The sequence below is a fragment of the Neofelis nebulosa genome, chromosome 9 (assembly GCF_028018385.1).
Source record: "Neofelis nebulosa isolate mNeoNeb1 chromosome 9, mNeoNeb1.pri, whole genome shotgun sequence".
Taxonomy (NCBI): Eukaryota; Metazoa; Chordata; class Mammalia; order Carnivora; family Felidae; genus Neofelis; species Neofelis nebulosa.
In genome coordinates, this window is record NC_080790.1 from 77,309,740 (window position 1) to 77,334,101 (window position 24,362).

The following is a 24,362-nucleotide window of genomic DNA, read 5'->3' on the forward strand; positions in this document are numbered from 1 at the left end:
CCAAATTGGATCAAAGGCTATCACATTCTTTACGTATATAGTGTCTTTACTTCTTACATTCCAGTTTTAGGCCTATGACCATCTTTCAAAAGCCTCTGAAAGAAGTAACTACTTCACCAGTAATTCCACCAGTAATTCTTTCATTCTCATATTTTAGATTCCTTATTTTATAGACTATAAGAGCCAAATAAAATCATCAAAATACCTTTTCATTTTTTTTGTACAGTTAATTGTCACCTGGTCAATGAACACTGTTTACTAAGTACTACCTTCTGCTGACACATGGAAGAAAAGAAGATATTTTTAAAAAAGAAACAAAGAAAATCTAGTTTCTGATCATATGCCAAAGTATATTAAAATTGTATCTGTTGGGGGCCCCTGGGTGGCTCAGTCGGTTAAGCGTCCAACTCTTGATCTGAGCTCAGCTCAGCTCAGGTTTGTGAGTTTAAGCCCCATGTCGGGCTCTGTGCTGACGGTGCAGAGCCTACTTGGGGTTCTCTCTCCCTCTGTCTCTGCTCCTCCCCTGCTAGCTCTCTCTCAAAACAAATAAATAAACTTACAAAAAAACTGTATCTGTTGGGAAGATACGTGCTCCAGGCCCACTGGCTTTTCCCCAGTTCCTGAAACCCTCCAAGCAGCTTTCCTTCTACAGGCTTTGGAACATCCTTTTCTACTCATTTCCATGCTGCCGCTTCCAGCCCCCTTCCGACCCTGGCATAAACATCATTTCCTCAAAGAAGTCTCCCGATGCCTCCAGTCTAGGTCAGGCCTCTTCCTGTGTGCTCTTACAGGACCACATTCTTTTCTTTCAGGGAACTTAGTGTGTAATTATGTGTTCATTAGAGTTATTGTATGATTAACTAACTATAAATTCAAAAGATCAGGGACTGTGTTTATGTCTGCTTCTGTTACCACTTTATTCAGAGCATCTAGCTGAGTGCCTGGCTTACAGGTGAAGCTCAAAGATTATAGAGAGAAAAAGAGGAAATCTGAAAGAATGAGAATATGAGTATGTGACTTCTTAAAAGATTTGAGTGAACAGAAGCATTTCTTCTTTTAAAAAAATTCTTTTGGGGCGCCTGGGTGGCTTGGTCGGTTAAGCGTCCGACTTCGGCTCAGGTCATGATCTCACAGTCCATGGGTTCGAGCCCCGCGTCGGGCTCTGTGCTGACAGCTCAGAGCCTGGAGCCTGTTTCAGATTCTGTGTCTCCCTCTCTCTGTGACCCTCCCCCGTTCATGCTGTCTCTCTCTGTCTCAAAAATAAATAAACATTAAAAAAAAAAATTCTTTTAAGTTTTATTATTTAAATAATCTCTATACCCTACATGAGACCTGAACTCATGACCTTGAGATCAAGACTCACATGCTCTTCTCACTGAGCCAGCCAAGCGTCCCAGAAATATTTCTTCTTACTACAGATTTTCAGTAGGGTATTTGAGTATTTAGTCTTTATGAAAAGATTGTGACGTTAAAGAAATTGTTGAAAGTGAAAAAAATTCACCCTTGTACCGACCACCCTAAGAGAGAAGCTATTCTTTCTTATAGTTTTTTTCTAATCTTTGTCCACATGTATATTTTTATAAAATACAGCCATCCATGACATGAAGAGACTAGAGCTAGAAACAAAATCTTATGTGACAGTTTCTTCTTAGAGAAGTAGAGTTTCCTTTTACAGAAAAACAAACACACAAACAAATACTGTAACTTGCAAGGCTATTCAATAAAAAGCCATAGGCGCATGATGTGAGCATAACGGTACACACATACTTTGGTGTTTGGACACAGCATTTACACACCTGTTTTTATAAGTCAGACGAACAGTTCTCGTACCTTCCCATTTCCCAGGCTGCTGTTCTTTGGAAGCCTGTTCCCACTTAGAAATAATGTCACAAATCTAGAAGGGAAGTGGAAATTGGGGATTTATAGTAATTTTTAAATCAGCACTTTTGGAAGACAAGCATGTCTGCAAACTGAAAAATTTCCAATTAATATGATCAAACCAAATGGACTGAAGCTATTTGTTTTAAGCTCCGGTGTACCCTTGGTTTTAGATTTAATTATAAATTGCTCTTTGGTCCACTTATCCTTTTGGACACCCATTAACTCTGGACTGTAGCCATGAATTTCTTAACAAAAAAGGAATCTTAATGAAAGACTACATGAGAAACAAGAAGATTCCAGGAATTACTTCATAATTTAGTCACAGAAGAAGCAACTTTTCCACCTTCTGAGTTTATGAAGACTGGAATAACTGAAGTTATCTCAAAGACACTTGAAATATAGTCTTAAGATTCTTTGATTGGGAAAGAATAAAAATTCTTCAGGAACCAAATAAACGCTTGCTTGTTTTTCAACAGGTCATTTAGAGAATTATAAATAAAAGTTTTCACAACCATGTGATAAGCAGTTATTCAGCAAAGCCCCTAATGTTTACTCAGCTCAAGTCAACCAAAAATGCTAGTTTATCTTCTTGACTAATTATTAACAACAGTGCTCTAGGAATGTGTGTCTCAAAATTTACATTTGAATTTGCTGAACTAAATAGGACATAGCTGGAGCTGAGGAGAAAAAGACATTCACTTATCTAGATTTCTCAATATGTAGCCACATAGGCAGGGGTGTAGGGGTGGGGGGATGGTAGCACACCTACCAACCAACATTCCTAATGAACTAAGTATGAACTTCAACAGTATTCGGTGGAACCCCTTCAAGTGCCAACAGGTTGACCTGCAAGTGAAGCTGGGCTTTGATAGTTTGACCAAAGAACTGACATTTCATGTCCTCTAAACTTATGGCAGCTATTGCTTATGAGTCTATTTCTTCTCCTATTCTGCCCCAATTCTTTCATCTTTGAATCATAGGGACACCTTCGCCCCGTAACAAGGCACTTACTCCCGAGAGCAATCAAGGACCGTATCAAGTAGGGAAAGGGTCCAGACCCAGTTCTAGCTGTGTGATTTGGGGTAAATCATTTTTTGCTCTTGGGGTTCAGCTTCCTTGTTTGCAAAATAAGTGGGCTAATTCTGATCAGGTTCCTTATGGTTCCATATTCTCTATTTCTAACTGTTGCCATTGCTACCTGGAAACTTTGTTAGTGTCATTTTACTATGACCTAGGAAAGAGTTTTTAAAAGTCTTCCAATTTTCCATCTTCGTTCGTGATTTTCCTTATGTTTGGAATTCCTTCTTTATCTCCATAGGTCCATTTTCTACCCATCCTTCAAAGTCCAGTTCAACAATTCCTTATTTTCTCGTGCTGAACTTAATCTCTCCATCTGTGGAATATTCACAGCACTCTTAAAACATTTATCACTTTCAATTCTAGTTTAAGGTTATCAGTGTATAAGGCTGCTCCTCCGGAAGCAAATCATAAGTTCACTGTGAACAGGGACTAGCCCAGCTCCTCCAACAGCAGAAAGAAGTATTGTCTTGTGAATGAGTACAATAAAAAGCTATTTTATTAGAGCTTCCATACGTCCACTCTTATTACCCTACTAGTTGGGGCAATGTTGCTATTACTAATCCTTCCCCTATCTTAACATGGAATATGTGTGTGTGCAGATTGTGTCAAGAATTTTACGACTTCAACAAAGTCCCGCAACCCTTTTTTATTGGGAAGATTAGATTACTTAGAATTTTTGAAACCTCTTGAACTAATAAGCCTTTTGCAAATAGCAAAAAGTAGCTTCTTTGCTGTTGGTGGGGTCTGCCTTCTTAAAAGGAGTCGGCTTTACCTTAACGTTTCCTTGAAGACAATGCTCTAAATCCCTGCCAGAAGGATCGTCTGTGAATAATGCAAAGCCAGACTGTGTTGGCTTTCTCATGCCTGTATCCTGGTTCAAAGTATTCAAAAACTCTTCCACTGTGGTGGACGCATCAAATCCAACTACCTAAACAGAAATAACAACACTGTTCTCTTAATAAAAGCAACTATGTACATTTCAAACTTAACTTTCAAAAAGGATTTAAGGGAGAAACAGGCTATATTTGATGCATGATTAATGATAACGTATATTTATCTAGATGCTTAAACTCCCCCCCCACACCACAGCTCCACTGGAGAAAATTAATGTCATCTTAATTGCTAGCTTGCTGTAAGAATTCAGAAATCTTGGCTTCAGCCAACAGACATGAATTCAAAATACAAAGATCATTTGACAGCTATAAACATCTTGCAGAGATATCATGCCTACCTGTTAAAAGCAAACCAAGAACTACAGTACAATATGAAATATTTAAGCAAATGAAAAAAATTGCACAAGAAATGCGCTTAAACAGTCACAGGGATGTAAGTAGAGCATAGGGAATATAGTCAATATCCTTGTAATAACTTTGTATGCTGACAGATGGTAACTAGACTTATCTTTGTGATCGTTTAGTAATGTATATAAATGTCGAATCACCATATTGTACACCTGAAAGTAATGAACATTGTGTGTAAAGTGCACTTCAATTAAAAATGAATAAATACAGAAAAATAAATAATGTCTGTTCCTTTAATATGCAGTTACTTATCTGAATTCTGTGATAAAAAAAAAAAAACTCTGGCTACAAAGACTAATTGCCAGCTTTGGAACATGTTTGCTTCAGGTAATAAGCGAACATCTATATCTGAGAGCTGGAAGGGCCTGGAGGAGTTTTCCCACATAATTCCTGAGATCTGGAGACTTCAAAAAGACTAAACTTGTACACGCCCACTGTCAGTAATTATTTTCTCATCTAGCAAGTACACTGGTTGGGAAAGGCATCAACCAAAGTATTTTTGATTTTTTCCATGAGAGTTGTAAGGGCAGTAAAATTCCTCCCTTATTTGGCTCAATGTGGATGGCAGTTTGAATCCTTCTTCGCACAATGGTTTCAAAACTCAGCTGTTCTGATAGAAGACGTAACATATTTGCACATTTACGGTCACTGCCAGCTGCTGACAAAGGTAGGTAGGCAGTCTCACTCCTCTGTTCCACAGAGGACACACGCACGATTCAAGGTTAAGCAAGCATGCTTTCATCAGCCAGAAAGTGTAACCCACCTGATAGATCCCATTCATGAAGTGCACGGGGATACTGAAGGGCAAAGAATGATGATAAGGGTTTCGAAGAAGGGTTGAAAGGATTTCCATCCTTGAGGGTCTTGCTTCTCTGTCTCCATTTTGTTGTGTTCTTTCTACGCACCGTTGGCAGTAAATGGCATATTTTCCAAATTCTGTCCTATAATATACAACTTAAGATAAAGCCTAGGAATAAATTTAAGACACCCTAATATGTTAGGTACGTGTACATTACAATGTATTATGCTAATTTTGACAATAATTTTTCTTTTTGATAAAAGTTGTTAAAGTTGAGTTGTTGAAGTGTTACAACTTTTCGCAAATTCTAGTTTCTTCACTTTTGCAACTGACTGAATCGAACTTCCCCACAAAGCATTTTCCCTCTTTATTGTATTATTATCATCACAAAATGAATTTAAAGTTACCAGTCATTATACAGTCAAAATACAGTAATTACATTAACAAACACAAAGGAAATAATTGTATAAAAATAGTATAGGATAACTCGGGAAAAACATGATGTAGCAGAGTTCTCCTTTGAGGTTAGTGCTTGACTGCTAAACAAGGTAGGAAAAATATCTCCAAAAAAGCAAATAGATGTATTTTCTTTCTTTACCCTATAAAACATGCACTTTAAACATGCTTAAAAAATTTTAAGCATTAAACAAAACCTCTGGAGTAAATAAATACAAAAGCTGGATAGAGAGCTTATTTGCCCTCATTTGTTACATACAATTTTTATGAAAGCAGATTGATAATACCTCCAAATATATTTGTGTTGTGAAGTGCCTTCTAGGCAGACTTTAAAATGTCACCCTTTAGGGGCGCTTGGCTGGCTCAGTTGGTAGAGTGTGTGTCTCTTGATCTCAGAGGTGTGACTTTGAGCCCCAGGTTTGGCATAGAGATTACATAAAAATAAAATCTTTAAAATGTCACCCTTTGTCTAGGGGCTCTTCAGTGACTGCAACTAAAATCACATGATGTTGGGGCGCCTGCCTGGCTCAACTGGGAGAGAATGGGACTCTGCATCTTGGGGTCTTGAGTTCAAGCCCCATGTTGGGTGTAGAGATTACTTAAAAACAAACTCAATAAATGAAAATAAATAAACAAACAAACAAACAAATAAATAAAGTCACACAACTTTGATCACAGTCTCCAAAATATAATCTGAATTGGGGAATACTTTCCCACTATTTCCAAGTTGTTTTGTCTCATTGTGTTGGTCTGTTTTAGACCCAGAGTCTATTTAAGAAACCTAAGGTGAACTTGTTGCACAAAATGATCCTGATAAGCCTTGGCTGGGTGCCCTGGGTCTCACCGTAAGAAAGCTATTCTGACAGTTGGATTTTAGATGTCTTTTCGAAGGGAGTAAAAATTCTGAAGTAATTCAAATACACACAAGCATAAGAGGAGGGAAAACCATCAGGGAAGTTTTCCTACATAAACGAATTCAAGTAGAGATGGGGTGCCTGAGTGGATCAGTGGCTTCAGTGTCCGATTTCAGCTCAGGTCATGATCTCACAGTTCATGAGTTTGAGCCCCACATCAGGCTCTGTGCTGACAGTTAAGAGCCTAGAGCCTGCTTCAGATTCTGTCTCCCTGGCTCTCTACCCCTCCCCAACTTGCATTCTGTCTCTCTCTCAAAAGTAAATAAGCATTTAAAAAAAAAAAAAAAAAAAGAATTCAATGTAGAGAAAAGTAGCCACAGGGAAAATGAAGGAAACAAAACACTTGCTTTTAATGAGCACCCACGAATGCTAAGTCATTCATCCCTGAAAAGTACATAGACTTTTCACTTAAAAATATTCTTTGTCGGGGCGCCTGGGTGGCGCAGTCGGTTAAGCGTCCGACTTCAGCCAGGTCACGATCTCGCGGTCCGTGAGTTCGAGCCCCGCGTCAGGCTCTGGGCTGATGGCTCGGAGCCTGGAGCCTGTTTCCGATTCTGTGTCTCCCTCTCTCTCTGCCCCTCCCCCGTTCATGCTCTGTCTCTCTCTGTCCCAAAAATTAAAAAAAAAAAAAAAAAAAAATTCTTTGTCATACTCCTGAAATCATTTTTGCACTATATGCTGATGTGGATGTAAATTAAAAAAATAAAATTAAAAAAATATATTCTTTGTCAGTTTTTCAAGCTCTTATTGCAATCTCCTGTAAGAGATTTAACATAACAAAAGAAATATTTTCCAAGCCTCATATAAACGGTAACCAAGGGCTTCCTGTACCCACTTTTGTTTCACACATTTCTTCCACAAATATACCTGACAGGTTACTAAATACTTATGACTTATTGTAGACTTTCAGAGACCACACAAACGGTTCAGCTGGCTAGTTTTCTGCACACCTGGAATCTGCATTCCTCTTTAGGTGGAGCCTGAGGAGCCACAGGAAAGGATGATGGGGAAGGAAGAGCCCAACACAGAGAGCCAAGAGCTGCCAGCCCTGGGCAAAGAGAAGCACCATAGGTTAGACACCATCTGGCAGTCAGAGATCCACGTGAGAATCAGTGTAACCGACAGATTATGAGGAAAGGGATGATGATAGTCTTTCTTGGCCCCCAAATGTTTTTGCTTCTTCCACATCAACATTATCTGCTTAGAGCATTTATAATATATAAAAACATAAAACCTCCTCCACATTCCATAATCCATCTAAGTCGTATATGCTATTGTCCACAACTAAGGTACCAAAGGCCATGTAGATAGGGTAGTCTTTTTTGACATCATACTCAAAGATTAAGGACATCGTTCCTTTTTTGTTCATTTATGTATTTACTCATTCATTGAAATACAGTACTGGCTATGAGGAAAGACTGACTGAAAAACAGTAAAAAATCATATACCCCAAACCACAACCAATCTACTCACACATACATATATATATGGCCGTATATATATATATATGTGTGTGTGTGTGTGTGTGTGTGTGTATGTGTGTGTATATATATATATATGTATATATATATATATATGTATATGTATATATATGGCCATATATATACATATACATATATATATATATATGTATGCGGCAAGTATAAAATATTAGCAGAGATTATCTTTTTATAATAGGATTGTATTTAGTTTTTTCTTTTGTTCTGTCCTGTACTCTCTTTTCTCCTTTATTATTTTTGATTAAGTATATTTTCAATCATTTTATGAATGTTATATGAAAAAGAAGGGGAAAAAGGTACTGTCCTCTGGAGTTACCTACAGTCTAGGAGAAGAGTTATATATTTTACAATAATTTACAATGTAACATGGTTAATACCATGTCATAATTTTTTAAAGTATAACCAGTGGAGGGAATGACTATCTACTGTGGGAGTCAGGGAAGAATTCACAGAAGAGATGTTGCCTGGGCTGACTGTAAAGTCTACAGGGTGGGAAGAGAGAAGGGGGATGCAGGTAACAGTAAAAATGGCAGGTTCAAGGTGAAGGATACGTAAAGGCACAGTGTGTCTGAAGAATGGGGTGCGTTTATCCTTTCAGTGTATGCTGGTTGCAGGATGACAAAGTGAAGTGGAGAAAGAGGAGCTAAATTATGAAGGGCCCTCAATGCAAATGAAGCTTAAACTTCCAACCTCCCTCGTGCGTGGGCCCTCCAACGCCTGGGAAAGGCCCTATGGAGTGTGTTTACATGATCCTATGTTCTTTTAAAATGTGTGAAAGTAACATTAAAAAAAAAAAATAACTTGGGGCGCCTGGGTGGCGCAGTCGGTTAAGCGTCCGACTTCAGCCAGGTCACGATCTCGCGGTCCGTGAGTTCGAGCCCCGCGTCAGGCTCTGGGCTGATGGCTCGGAGCCTGGAGCCTGTTTCCGATTCTGTGTCTCCCTCTCTCTCTGCCCCTCCCCCGTTCATGCTCTGTCTCTCTCTGTCCCAAAAATAAATAAAAAACATTAAAAAAAAAAAAAAACACATTAGTAACAGTATAAGCTTAAACTGGATAAGCTTCAAGTCCCATTAAACCTATATCCCCTGAGGGGCGCCTGGGTGGCGCAGTCGGTTAAGCGTCCGACTTCAGCCAGGTCACGATCTCGCGGTCCGTGAGTTCGAGCCCCGCGTCAGGCTCTGGGCTGATGGCTCGGAGCCTGGAGCCTGTTTCGGATTCTGTGTCTCCCTCTCTCTCTGCCCCTCCCCCGTTCATGCTCTGTCTCTCTCTGTCCCAAAAATAAATAAAAAATGTTGAAAAAAATAAAATAAAATAAAAAACCTATATCCCCTGAGAGTACTATTTGTGAGGGTAAGAAATTTCTGTTTCATCCTGCAGTTAATAGGGGGTTAATGAGCAAAGATTAAAACAGGCATTCATGGGAGAGCAAACTTCAGTGACCAAAAGCCACCTGAAAATATACTCAGCTGCACTAACAGTTAAAGAAACGTATCCTAAATCAATAATGAAATACCACTCTTTACCTGGGAAGAATTTAAAGGAGTATTACACTGAACATTGTTCAAGATATATGGAAATTCTAGAAATGGATTCAAAGAAATTTGGTGGACTTGTACACAGGGTTTAGGTTCAAAGTTGTCTACTGTAGAGGAATTTGTTATAAGAAAAATGACCGGAAAAACCTAAATGTGTAGCAATTGATATCAATACACCATTAATGTTTTTGAAGAGTATTGAAGGATATAGGGGAAATGATTACAGTCTACAGTTTTACAAAAGTAGTATGCACACTGCAACTTTAGTAATGTGAAAAACTGAGTGTGCATAAATATACTCACATATAGCTTTATTTATATAGGAACATATAAATACATAAGTAACCTGAAAGAATACATATCAAAATATTAATGGCTACTTTTCCTTTTCATACTTTTTGTATTTTTGAAATGTCTATATTGAATATGTATCATTCTTACAGTGAGGAAAACAACATCGTCTTAAATTGCATGTATATGTATCAATATATACCTGCAGCGGTCCTGGTTGATTCTGTGGCTGTCTCCGTCTTGTCTGTTTAATGAGCTGACAGCAAATTTCATTCTGTAGCTCAGGATGTGTCAGACAGATTTGCAAAGCACTCTGGGCTAGAGATATATGGTAATCAATCGCAGGGGAGTCAACTGCTGCATTTATAAAGAGCTGGCATGTCTGAATTAAACAAACAAACAAAAAAGACATATTCAGGGTGAGAAATGATTAGATTTATTCTGCATGAATTATATCAATTCTCTTCATAGCAACAGTTTTTCTTTAAAAGAATGGAATAAGATATATTATGATAACACTAACCAAAGAAATCTGGAGTGGCTATATTAATATCAATGTAAAAAAAAAGCAAAAAACAAACAAACAAAAAAACAAAAACAAATCGGAAAAAGTAGAATTCAGAGCAAGGAATTCTGCCAGATATAAAGAGGGTCATTTTGTAATGATAATGGGGTCAGTTCTGCTAGAGGACATAACAGTCCTGAACATTTACATACTTAATAACACAGCTTCCACATTTATGGAGCAAAACCTGATAGGATTGCAAAGGGAAACGGGCGAATCCACAATTATAGCTGGAGATTTCAATATCCCTTTCTTAATAATTGAGAGAACAAGTGGACAGAAAATCATTAAAGATTTAGAAAACTTGAACAACACTATTAACCAACTTGACCTAATTGACATGTATAGAAAATTCCACCCAAGAGCAGAATATGCATTCACTTAAAAAGTATACAGAACATGTCGCTGTCCAGTTTTCCCAGCACCACTTGCTGAAGAGACTGTCTTTATTCCATTGGATATTCTTCCTTGCTTTGTCAAAGATTAGTTGGCCATACATTTGTGGGTCCACTTCTGGGTTCTCTGTTTTGTTCCATTAGTCTGAGTCTGTTCTTGTGCCAGTAACCATACTGTCTTGATGATTACAGCTTTCTAATACAGCTTGAAGTCCGAGATTGTGATGCTTCCTGCTTTGGTTTTCTTTTTCCAGGTTGCTTTGGCTATTCGGGGTCTTTTCTGGTTCCATACAAATTTTAGGATTATTTGTTCTAGCTCTGTGAAGCATGTTGGTGTTATTTTGATAGGGATTGCATTGAATATGTTGATTGCTTTAGGTAGTATTGACATATTAACAATATTTCTTCTTCCTATACAGGAGCATGGAATCTTTTTCCATTTTTTTGTGCCTTCAATTTCTTTCATAAGCTTTCTATAGTTTTCAGTGTACAGATTTTTCACCTCTTTGGTTAGATTTATTCCTAGGTATTTTATGGTTTTGGGTGCAACTGTAAATGGGATCGATTCCTTGATTTCTCTTTCTGTTGCTTCATTGTTGGTGTATAGGAATGCAACCGATTTCTGTGCATTAATTTTATATCCTGCAACTTTGCTGAATTCATGAATCAGTTCTAGCAGTTTTTTGGTGGAATCTTTAGGGTTTTCCATATAGAGTATCATGTCATCTGCAAAGAGTGAAAGTTTGACCTCCTCCTGGCTGATTTGGATGCCTTTTATTTCTTTCTGTTGTCTGATTGCAGAGGCGAAGACTTCCAATACTTTGTTGAATAACAGCAACACACAGAAGACTGAACCTGGACCACTTTCTTACACCATACACAAAAATAAACTCAAAATGGATGAAAGACCTAAATGTAAGACAGGAAGCCATCAAAATCCTCGAGGAGAAAGCAGGCAAAAGCCTATTTGATCTTGGCCGCAGACACTTCTTACTCAACACATCTTTACAGGCAAGGGAAACAAAAGCAAAAATGAACTACTGGGACCTCATCAAAATAAAAAGCTTCTGCACAGTGAAGGAAACAATCAGCAAAACTAAAAGGCAACCGACAGAATGGGAAAAGATATTTGCAAACAACATATCAGATAAAGGGTTAGTATCCAAAATCTATAAAGCACTTCTCAAACTCCACACCCAAAAAGCAAATAATCCAGTGAAGAAATGGGCAAAGGACACGAATAGACACTTTTCAAAAGAAGACATCCAGATGGCCAACGACACATGAAAAAATGCTCAACATCACTCATCATCAGGGAGATACAAATCAAAACCACAATGAGATACCACCTTACACCTGTCAGAATGGCTAACATTAACAACTCAGGCAACAACAGATGTTGGCAAGGATGCGGAGAAAGAGGATCCCTTTTGCACTGCTGGTGGGAATGCAAACTGGTGCAGCCACTCTGGAAAACAGTATGGAGGTTCCTCATAAAATTAAAAATAGAACTACTGTATGACCCAGCAAGTGCACTACTAGGTATTTATCCAAGAGATACAGGCATGCTGTTTCAAAGGGGCCAATGTTTACAGCAGCATGGGTTTGTGAGTTCAAGCCCCATGTCAGGTTCTGGGCTGGCAGCACAGAGCCTGCTTGAGATTCTCTCTCTCTCAGTCTCTTCTGCCCCTCCCCTGCTCATTCTCTCTCTCTCTCAAAATAAATAAATAAACTTAAAAAAAATACTTCAGTATGGATCTCCAGTTGATAAAGGTTTCTTTCCCATAACCACCATATCATATCATACCCCCCAAATTAATATTTTTTTTTTTGAGATGGGAGGAATGTAGGCAAGAAGAAGCCAAAAAAGAAAGACAAAAATTGAGACCTTAAGAAACTAGGGCAAAATGAAATACCGAGGTCCTGATATGGAATCAAGACTGGAATCCACGAAGGTGCATGAGATTCTGAGATTGGAGGAAAGGAGGAGAAAATAAATTAAAGAATGTTTGTCAGGGGGGCACCTGCATGGCTCAATCGGTTAAGCATCCAACTTCGGCTCAGGTCATGATCTCACGGTCTGGGAATGTGACCCCCGCATCGGGCTCTGTGCTGACAGCTCAGAGCCTGGAGCCTACTTGGGATTCTGTGTTTCCGTGTCTCTCTGCCCCTCTCCTGCTCACGCTCTGTCTCTCTCTCTCCCTAAAAAATAAACATTACATTTTTTTTTTTTAAATGTCTGTCAGGGAGAGAGCTTGGAGGAATAATGTCTGATGCCCTCTAATCTTCTCAATAAAATAGAAGTTTGTTGTGAAGAACATTATTGAGTAGGGCATTGGAGGGCTTGTGTGTGACAAAAGATAAGCAAAAGGAGAGGGAGTCAGCCCTGAGGGTGAAGACCATGGATGTATATTGGCTCTAGCCCACACCTGGTTGTCTGATGTTTTCTAGCCATGTGCTCATGATCAATGTGGAAGTGGACGGACACCAGCAATGACCTATGTTGGGGTTTGGCTGAAGAATGCATGGAATTATGGGTCCCAAAGAACTATGAGTATTAATGAAAGTCATCCAGACTGGATAAAGAAAGAAGAAAAGCCAAGTGATGGTTACCATGCTCTCTTTTGATCTCAAAGAAAATAAATGGCTCAAAACAAAGGTCTTAGAAAAAAAATTGAAGAATAAGAAAATAAGAGAGCTCATAGGCTAAGAGATTATGGTTCTAGAAAGAGATGCTAGAATTGAAGCTTTTAGAAGTAGTGTACTTGTAAGGAATGGTGGGGTTGGAGAATGGGAAGATGAAGGTGACTACAGGTGAAGCTTGGCATTAAGAAGGTCAGGATCTTAAGAACATGGCATTGGTGAGTGAAGTGATGACGAAGTCATTCGACATCCTAATGAAATCTGAAGAGTTACCAGAAAGTGAGTGAGAGACGAGGGGATAAAGCGTGATACAGTTGAATGGCAAATTTCAAGTGATCAGGGATTTCTTTTTTTAAAACACTTTATTTATTTGTTTGTTTGCTTGTTTACTTATTTATTTTTTGAGAGAGCGAGTGAGCAAGGAAGAAGGGGAGAGAGAGAGAGAGAGAGAGAAAGAATCTTAAGCAGACTCCACGTTTAGTGAGGAGCTGGACATGAGGCTCAATCCCATGACCCTGGGATCATGACCTGAGCCAAAATCAAGAGTCAGATACTCAACCGATTGAGCCACCCAGGCATCCCCTCAAATGATCAGGGATTTCTAAAATAAGTTGAGTAATAAGAATTTGAGAATAGCACTGGAGAAGAAGGATGTTGACTCCTCTGTCCCAACACTGAGGAAGGTGTGATGTGAGAAATATCTCCTTTTGAGATGCTAAAGGGGAAACGATTCTTCTGACATTGTTTCACACTGCCCAAACCATTTACAGTTTATTTCAGTAAGTCCCAAATCCTCGTTCAGAAAGCATGTTCAATTCACCTAATTTTATTTCAGAAGATTTTCTTAATGAGATGATGATGATCACGTTTTGAATTTATTTATTTATTTATTTATTTATTTATTTATTTATTTATTTATTTTTGAGACAGAGAGAGACAGAGCATGAATGGGGGAGGGGCAGAGAGAGAGGGAGACACAGAATTGGAAGCAGGCTCCAGGCTCTGAGCCGTCAGCCCAGAGCCCGACGTGGGGCTCAAACTCACAGACCGCGAGATCGTGACCTGAGCTGAAGTTGGACGCCCAACCGACTGAGCCACCCAGGTGCCCCAAATTTTTTAGAGTGAAACCTTACAACCAAAATTATTTATTTTTATTTTTTCCAATTAAAATTTTAGCAACATAGGGGCGCCTGGGTGGCTCAGTCGGTTAAGCGGCCGACTTTGGCTCAGGTCATGATCTCGCGGTCCGTGAGTTCGAGCCCCGCGTCGGGCTCTGTGTGGACAGCTCAGAGCCTAGAGCCTGTTTCAGATTCTGTGTCTCCCTCTCTCTGACTCTCCCCGTTCATGCTCTGTCTCTCTCTGTCTCAAAAATAAATAAACGTTAAGAAAAAGAAATTAAAAAAAAAAAATTTTAGCAACATAGAAGTCCATATAAAGTTTTACCTTAAATAATTTAATAGCTTCTGTCTGTAGAGCTTCAGAGGGTAGTGTTGTCAGTGGGGAAATGATTCCTTCTTTGCTGTGACACAAAGTAGGGTGTCTCCATATCTGAGAGGCTACATACATGATAAAATGTAAACAGAAAACACAAGAATCACTTATTTTGGCCTCCCATTAATTAGCCCTTTAGAAATTAGCTTATTCAGGCCTGGCTCACAGCTTTAAGTCTTACAGTTCGTGAAAAACCTTTGGTAACATTATTTTATTTTAGTTTCCAGGTCATTGGGATTTTCATGTTTCTGTGAATAAAGTTAATCTAGAAGAATTTGGTCTTAACATTCTATGTGAAACAAGTCTACCAGGGCACTATGACATAGCTGAAATTTGCTGAAGATCAGTGACCTAGGTAGGGAAATGATTCTGAGAAGGAGCTGGAGAGAAACAGAGAGGAGAAGCCAGAGTAGAAGGAGACAGAAAGATAAAGAGAAAGTTAAAGACATTCCTAAAACCAACATTTATTAAATTCTATTCTAGATACTGCAAGTAAAATATGATCTATTACATAAAGCACAGCATCGAATCTAGACTCTCAATGAGGACACCTGAGCCATAAAAAATTAATCTCAATGCAAAGCAACAAATGCTATAAAAGAGTTAAATGCAAAGTGCATTGGGACATAATTTTAACATTTATTCAGTACCTTTTATGAGCCAGATGCTGATGTGGAGTGGGCTTGCTGACAAGGGGAATTCCTAAGGTAGGTAGGATTTTAACAGGTTAGTGAGAAATGTGAAGGAAGGGGAGAGTTTCAGGCAGAAGGAATAATGTGAACAAAGGTAGAAAGGTTATAGGACATGGCATATTGGGGAACGATGGTGTCCCTGGAGCCTAAGAACCACAGTGAGAATCTTGGCCCAGGACAAACAAAGCCAATGAAAAGATGGATAAGATTGCAGGGAAACAGGAACTCACAAAGTGAAAACTCCATTAGGCTAAGGAGTCCATTTCATAAATTATAGAGCCTTATATGTTGTGAACTTACAAGGTTCTCCTTCGATATTGAGCAGTTTGCAAACCAGCTGTTCAAATTCAGATCCAACATTTACATTGTTACTTCCTGCTGCAACAGTCAAATGATAAAGCCAAGTGTCCTTAAAATCAAAACACGTTAATAGAGATGTTAACTAAGATATAATTTTTGATGACCTAAAGAAAAAAAACAACTTGCATAAACAGTAGAAAACTTTGACACTGAATAATTTTTTAATTTTTAAATAATAGCAAAAAGCCACTTAGTCGAACAGTTCTGAAGCAGGCTCTCTTGAATTATGTACATAGGACCTTTTTCCATTGTTTACAATTTTATTATTTTCTATGGATGTTTCTCACAAAAAGCATGATAAAATTAAGTAAGTTAATATGATGCTAAGAGACTAGAATAAATACAACCAGTTCATATTCTTTTAAGAAACACAAAAAAGTCTATCAAATTTAAAATCTGACTCTCAATACATATGAATAACACATAAAAAATACTTGGGAAATCCAGAAAATTTAAAGAAGAAAATAATATCCAGAAGGAAATTACCTCAACACAATAAAGGCCACACAAGAAAAACCCACATCTAATATCACACTCAATGGTGAAAAACTGAAAGCTTTTCCTCTAAGATCTGGAACAAAGCAAGGATGCCCACTCTTGCTACTTTTATTCAATATAGCACTGGAAGTCCCAGCCAGAGCAATAGGGCAAGAAAAAGAAATAAAAGGCATCCAAATTGGGAAGGAAGAAGTAAAATTATCTGTTTATAGATGATATGATCTGACACATAGAAAACCCTAAAGAGTCCACAAAAACATTGTTAGAACTAATGAATGAATTCAGGAAAGTTGCAGGATACAAAATCAACACACATAAGTCAGTTGCACTTCTAAACGCTAACAATCATGGAAAAATCTCATTTGCAATGGCATCAAAAAGAATAAAATAGTTAGGAATAAACTTAACCAACTAGGTGAAAGACTTGTACACCAAAAACTATAAAACATTGATGAAAGAAATTAAAGCAGACACAAATAAATGGAAAGACATCCAGTATTCATGGACTGGAAGAATTAATATTTTTAACATGTCCATACTACCTAACCTCCAGATTCAGTATAATTCCTGTGAAAACCCCAATGGAATTTTTTACAGAAATAGAAAAACCAGTCCTAAGGAGCCACAAAAGACCCTGAATAGCCAAAGTAATTTTGAGTAAGAAGAACAAAGCTGGAAGTATCACACTTCCTGATTCAAAATTTATTACAAAGCTACAGTGATCAAAACAGAATGGAACTGGCATAAAAATACACATATAGGCCAATGGAACAGAACAGAGAGTCTGGAAATAAACCCAAGCATACATGGTCAACTGACCTCGGGCAAGAGTGCCAAGAATACTCAATGGGGGAAAGGACAGTCTCTTCAATAAATGGTGTTGGAAAAACTGGATATCCACCTGCAACAGAGCGAAATTGGTCCCTTATCCTACACGAAACACAAAACTCAACTCAACATGGAATAAAGACTTAAACATAAGACCCAAAACCACAAAAGTCCTAGAAGAAAACATACGGACAAAGTTTCTGGGCACTGGCCTTGGTGATGATTGCTTACATATGGTATCTATGGTACAGGCAACAAAAGCAAAAATAGACAAGTATGATTATACTACACTAAAAAGCTTCTTCACAGTAAAGGACACAATCACCAAAATGAAAGACAACCTATGAAATGGGAGAAAATTATTTGCAAACCATTTATCTGATAAAAGGTTAACATCTAAAATATATAAGGAAATCCTATAACTCAATAGTAAGAAAAAAACCCAATTAAAAAATGGGCAAAGGAACTGAATAGACATTTCTCCAAAGAAGACCTACAAATGGCCAACAGGCAACACAAAAAAATGTTCAACATCACTAATCATTGAGGAAATACAAATCAAATCATAATAAGATATCACCCTGCACTCATCAGAATGGCTTTTATAAAAATAATTTTAAAAAAAGATAACAAATGCTGGTGAGGATATGGAGAAAACATTTATCCACTTCTAGTGGGAATGTAAATTGGTACAGCCACTAGGGAAAATAGTAAAAAATAAAACTGAAAATAGAATTACCATATGATCCAGCATTTCTACCTTTGGGTACATATCCAAACAAATTGAAATCAGGAGCACAAAGAGGTATCTGTACTCACATGTTTTTTTGTGGTATTATTCACAATAGCCAAGACATGGAAGCAACCTAAATGTCCATTAAAAGGGGTGCCTGGATGGCTCAGTCGGTTGGGCATCCGACTTTGGCTCAGGTCATGATCTTGTGGTTTGTAACTTTGAGCCCCGTGTTGGACTCTGTGCTGACAGCTGGGAGCTTGGAGCCTGCTTCGGATTCTGTGTCTCCTTCTCTCTCTGCCCCTCCCCCACTTGTGCTCTGTCTCTCTGTCTCTCAAAAACAAATAAATGTAAAAAAAAAAAAAATGTAGGGGCGCCTGGGTGGCTCAGTCGGTTGAGCGGCCGACTTCGGCTCAGGTCACGATCTCGCGGTCCGTGAGTTCGAGCCCCGCGTCGGGCTCTGGGCTGATGGCTCGGAGCCTGGAGCCTGTTTCCGATTCTGTGTCTCCCTCTCTCTCTGCCCCTCCCCTGCTCATGCTGTGTCTCTCTCTGTCTCAAAAATTAATAAACATTTAAAAAAAAATGTAAACAAAAAAAGGAGTAATTTATAAAAGCTGTTTATATGTTAAAGATATTGTAGCCATCCATGAAACGTTTTTTTTGTATTACCCTTTTGGTTATGTTTGTAATTTTATTTGATATAGACAAGTATTTCAATTTTTTGTAGTCAAATCTATTGACCATTTCTATTGTGATTTCTTACGTTGTTTTTTTTCAGAAAGTACTTTCTATTCAGATATCAGATAAAGGCCCTTTAAAAAAATAATTTCAGGGGCGCCTGGGTGGCTCAGTCAGTTAAACCTCTGACTTCGGCTCAGGTCATGATCTTGCAGTTTGTGGGTTCGGGCCCCGCTTCGGGCTCTGTGCTGACAGCTCAGAGCCTGGAGCCTGCTTCGGATTCTGTGTCTCCTTCTCTCTCTGCCCCTCCGCCTCTCATGCTCTCTCTCTCTCTCTTACTCAAAAATAAACATTAAAAAAAAATAAAAAAAAAATAGTAATAATTTCATTTATCTCTTTAAATTCATTTGGAAACTATCTTGCTATACATATGAGATGAAAACTAAACTCATGTTTTTCTAAAAAGCCAATCTCCTCAATATATAATGAACATACCATATTATGTACTGAATGATCCATTACCTCCCCACTAATCTGTGATGCCTCTTTTATCTTTTAATTTTTATATTTTAATTTTATATTATATTAACTATAATATATTAATATTTTACTATTATATTAACTCTTTTATATATTAATGCTTATATTAACATTAACTATATGAACAGGGGAGGGAGCAGAGGGAGAGAGAGAGAGAGAGAGAGAGAGAATCTCAAGCAGGCTGCATGCTTAGCAAAGAGCCAGACACGAGGCTCTATCCCACGACCCTGGGATCATGACCTGAGCCGAAACCAAGAGTCAGACGCTCAACCTATTGAGCCATCGAGGTGTCCCTTGTTTTATGTTATATTAACTTTTATACTGTTTACTTACTACATATACATATAATACATACAATAATTCATTTTTAATTGTATCTAAACCAAAATTTTGTTGAAAATGAATCAAAAATAAGAGAGGTTTTATTTTTTTTTTTTTATTTTTTATTTTTTTCAACGTTTTTAATTTATTTTTGGGACAGAGAGAGACAGAGCATGAACGGGGGAGGGGCAGAGAGAGAGGGAGACACAGAATCGGAAACAGGCTCCAGGCTCCGAGCCATCAGCCCAGAGCCTGACGCGGGGCTCGAACTCACGGACCGCGAGATCGTGACCTGGCTGAAGTCGGACGCTTAACCGACTGCGCCACCCAGGCGCCCCTAAGAGAGGTTTTAGAGTCACCCTGAAATACCCAGTCTGAGACATCCACATTTTGATCTAACTAAAGCAAACGTACTAATTTCAGCCTTGAGATTACTTTGTTTTTACTTTTTTTTTTAAATGTTTATTTATTTTTGAGAGAGAGACAGACAGAGCATGAGCAGGGGAGGGGCAGATTGAGAGGGAGACACAGAACCTGAAGCAGGCTCCAGGCTCCAAGCTGTCAGCTCAGAGCCTGATTGAGATTACTTTTAATGAGAGAATAGAGAAATGACACTTTGAACAAGGCTCATTTCCAGGGACATGAAGAAGCTCTGCAAATAGGGCTGAAAGTCTGACAAGGTCTCTTCTTTGTGTCCATAAAACTGATTTGAAAATCATTACCAGATCTTAATGACATCAGTGTACTTCATTCAAATTCAGCCAGTAAGTCCCTAGGTACCTTTTCATGCTTGGATCCAATTAGGAGGTAAGTTGGACCTTGGTCTTTGGGATGGATCACGATGGTGTAATGTGTGGATAATAGACTTCGCCCACTGGCTTCATAATCTTCATCTGAATCACAGGATCTGTCAACCTCTTCAACTTTAGCTTCCCAGAGTTTGATCTGACCTAAAGGAAACTAAAGTAAATGTTAGTAATTTTGAGGCAGGCACTTTCTAGATCTTTTCCTACTAAAATTTTTCATAGTCCTTTGCATTCTTACCTATATAAAGCATACTTTTTTTTTTTTCAATGAATGCCCAAAGACAATTGGGTTATCCACATTGTTACAAAAGTAGTGGTCACAAGTAAAATACCCAATTATAATATAAAAGAACAGTTTGAATAGCAGACAAGAAGCTAGTTCTGCACGGTGGTTTGGATTATTCATTACACTGAAATGACCCATTACCTACTCAAACAATTATGTAACTCAGTCAAAGTATTCATTTGACTTTCTCCCCACAGAACTGATGTGATGATTAAGGTATTGGATCAAAAGGACAAGCGTAGACCAAGTCTCAATGCTATTCATAGAAAAAGTGACAAGGTTAGGCAGCCAATACGAAGAAGTATGATTAACTACCAGCTTCAACCCAATGTGTTTCAAGGATATTTATTAACATATGGAATCTATCACGAAGCAATGCCATGATTTCTTCCATTTTACTTTAAGAGTAAGAAAAACTTCCTAAAACTGATTTACATTAAATTTTACCTACTTTTATTGACAAAAGCCATCCTATTTGCTGTGTTGAATATTTAGCACATTTGTTTTCAAACTTTAGTTTTAATTACGTACAATTTATTCCAGGAAAACAAGCGGTCTGCTTCAGATTTACAGCTTCTAAAATATTTTATCAGGTTTGCGATTGCAGTCTGAAAATGTTTGTTCTAACCTAGGGATATTTACCAATATCCATTTTCATGTTCAGGCCCAGGGCTCAGTGTGGGGCTCTCTTCCCACCTGCACTCCCTTTCCAGGTGATCTCATCCAAGCTCATGGTTTCCGTGGCAGCATAATTAGCTGTCCTCATGCTTATAACTACAGACTCACTATCTCTACTTAGCTGTCTAACAGCATCTCAAACAACCTACTCTGCTCAGTCTCCTCTAAGTTGTTGGCAACATTATCTTTCCAGCTATTTAGGTCCCAAACCTTGACATCAACACTGACCGTCTCACTACTCCTCAAATACATGAGGCATGCTCCCGCCTCAGGGCCTTTACACTTGCTATTCCCTCTGCCTAGCATGCTATTGCCTGAAATATCCACATGGCTACTCTTTTCCTTCCTTCAGAGCCTAATTAAAACATGAGCTTCTCAGTGAGGTCTTACCTGTATATCTTATCTTAACTGAAATATTATCTGCCTAATAGCTGATTAATAGTAAAAAATGATTTAATTCATTTAATTAAACTTGTTCTCTTTCATGAAAGCCATGACTTCTCATTAAATTAATAAGTATTTTCTCAGTAGTCACTCTGTGCAAAGCACTCTGGGCACTGAACGAAGAAAATTTGCTTTTGAAGGAAAAAACGCAAAATTAACTTACCTACACTTTCAGAAAAAGACAAGCAGTAAAAGAAAAGCCAAATAAATAAACAAATAAATAATACTATTTTTAATTTACTGAATAAATACAATTTTATTTATTAAATATATTTATTATACATTTATAGCAGAAGATTTATAATAATAAGTAGCAAGCTTTTAAAAATGGGAAAAAGAAAACTAATTCTACTGTGATAATATATGACAATCCTATCCTAATTGTGTGCTTTAGATATATCCCACCCTATGAAAATCGAGGTTTCATCCATCCGAATATTTAAAGACCATTATTCATTTTAACCAAAGGATTCACCAAGCCTCCATAAACAGTAAACAGACCTAGTGCTTTGAACTATTTTGACTGAATAAAAGAAGACGCTAATCCAGATTAAAAACACATTGTTTCTGAAACAACTCTCGCACCAAAAGAAGTAGGTCTATATGGATTCACATGCATTCTCAATACTTTTCTAGTGATTACAATGGATTTCTACTCATCCATCTACTTCTTCTGACTCGTTTCTTCTGTGACCAACCTTATCCACTTTTATTACATTATTACTAATTATTAGTGAGAATAAGTTCTCTTTTAGCAAAATTTAAATAAATTTCTATGTTTAAAACAAATGCTTATTATAGGAAGTATAGAAAGATATAGGAAAAGAGAATATAAAAAATCATCCATAAATTCTACCATCACAGATAATTACTCAATATTTTGGTACAGTTCTTTCCCATCTTCTGCTATGCATATTTTTACATAGATGTGCCGGCCTGAGAATTATAAACTCAGCATCCCAACCATCCACTCCTAAAATCTCCCTGTAACTGCAGAAGAGAAGTTGGGAACTACATCTGTCGGAATCCCCTTCCCTCCAGGGTTCTCAGCTAGAGCCTGCCTCTGAGATAATCTACACAAGGTGTGGAGCGTAAGGGGAAGGAGAAGTTGTTACTCTCTTGAGACACTTGCAGTCAGATGTGTGGGCTGATGTGAGAGTCACAGAGCTTTCTCCTAAGCTGTTGAGGACGAACTGCCTCTGTGCTTTGGGTCAGGATTACACTGAATGTAGAATTTTATATTGTGCTTATTTTATATTCTTATGTAAGCATTTCCTACATTACTTCGGAGGTATAATTTTTAATAGCTCTGTTAATTCCCATCCCATGAGCAACACCGAGAATAAAGGCATGCGTTTTAAATATAGCTGGTTGGAACTGAGAGTGCAGTCTGAAAATGCAGCGGAGAAGTAACTAACTGACCTACGTGACGTGGTCACTGGATCAAGAAGCCTGGTCTCATTGATGCAGAAGTTAGTCACAGGCTGCCATTCTGTGGGGCTCGCATCAGAATTTTATGCAAGTACTTTCGGCACATGTCGATCCAATTTTTAGTTTCAGTAATCCAAAGGTGATGAGGAGTACCCACAATGATAGCCAGGCATACACTTCACCTGTGAAAGCTATCCCATCTTTTTCTTTTTTTTATTTATGTATTTTTGAGAGAGAGAGAGAGAGCAAGGGAGGGACAGGGGAGAGAGAGAGAGAGAGAGAGAGAGAGAGAGAGAGAGAGAGAGAGAGAGAGAGAGAAGAGAATCCCAAGCAGGCTCCACGCTGTGAGCAAAGAGTCTGATGTGGGCCTTGATCCCATGAACCATGAGATCATGACCTGAACTGAAACCAAGAGTTGGATGCTTAACCAACTGAGCCACCCAGGCACCCCTCCCATCTTTGTACTCTGAAAGTGTACTCATGACTGGAGATAACTCAAGTTCTTTTGGGGATGAGATGAGTTTAAAAATGAATACAAGGATATAAACAGGTAGAGGATGGATAGATAAGTGGTATCTAGGGATTTGAGAGCCTGGGACAGGACTGGAATCTTTTCCCTCCCCAGATCTTCTTTCCTATTTTGCTGTTCCCTTCATTCAGAACCTGGGCAAATATAAGAAATTGACAGCTTAGAATGGGAAAGATTTTTCTCTTCTAAGACAAAGATACATTAATTAAAAGTTGCCAAGGGTTATAATTAAGAGTCAAGACCCTTGTGGGTGTGTGGTTACCCCAGTAATAAATTTTTGCAAGATTTCAACCTTATCAAACACTCTGAAGTTTTTGTTAGCAACGGAAGAGTGAAAGAGAAAATTTAAGCCACAACAAAGAAATGCCTCTAATCAGCTTATTAAAAAGACATACATACCTTATCTTCTTGACTACGAAAATAATACAATGTTTTTCCTATAAGTGTACACCAGACTCTCTTGGAGTAGCCATGCTTTACCTGAAATCATATTTCAAAGAATTACAAATGTAGCTCAGAGCTCTGACACCGTGAAGTGTAGCATATACACTCCACCTGAAACTGTACTCGTATCCAGTTTGCTCAAGGTATAAGTGATATTCCAACTAGATTTTCCAAATGCAGTTTAAGATTTACCTGTTTGGCTTTAGTGCTCACCATTCAACTCTTAACAAATTTTTGCTGTATG

At 38.2% G+C, this 24,362-nt stretch overlaps 1 protein-coding gene and 1 long non-coding RNA gene across 7 annotated transcripts in view; both read right to left on the reverse strand.

Annotated features, from left to right (window-relative positions):
- The window catches only part of PLEKHH2 (pleckstrin homology, MyTH4 and FERM domain containing H2), a 114,426-nt gene that overhangs the window by 21,837 nt on the left and 68,227 nt on the right, over nt 1-24,362 (reverse strand). For 4 of the 6 annotated variants that reach the window (XR_009248687.1, XR_009248688.1, XM_058684273.1 and 1 more), the window contains exons 16-24: nt 24,074-24,154; nt 20,281-20,460; nt 15,843-15,951; nt 14,803-14,915; nt 9,959-10,138; nt 7,382-7,479; nt 5,026-5,203; nt 3,734-3,889; nt 1,797-1,894 (exon numbers count right to left, since the gene is read on the reverse strand). Coding sequence is in view for 3 of the 6 variants with exons in the window: in XM_058684273.1 (XP_058540256.1) it covers nt 1,797-1,894; nt 3,734-3,889; nt 5,026-5,203; nt 7,382-7,479; nt 9,959-10,138; nt 14,803-14,915; nt 15,843-15,951; nt 20,281-20,460; nt 24,074-24,154 (1,193 nt within the window). In the remaining 3 variants the exon portion in view is untranslated. The remainder of the gene's footprint in view (nt 1-1,796; nt 1,895-3,733; nt 3,890-5,025; nt 5,204-7,381; nt 7,480-9,958; nt 10,139-14,802; nt 14,916-15,842; nt 15,952-20,280; nt 20,461-24,073; nt 24,155-24,362) is intronic. The other 2 variants (XR_009248689.1, XM_058684274.1) reach the window with 2 other exon arrangements.
- Nucleotides 8,072-9,946, reverse strand: LOC131485180 (uncharacterized). Its single transcript, XR_009248690.1, has 3 exons — nt 9,251-9,946; nt 8,957-9,006; nt 8,072-8,730 (listed from the first exon to the last, which is right to left on the reverse strand). It is a non-coding gene; the product is annotated as an uncharacterized LOC131485180 (long non-coding RNA).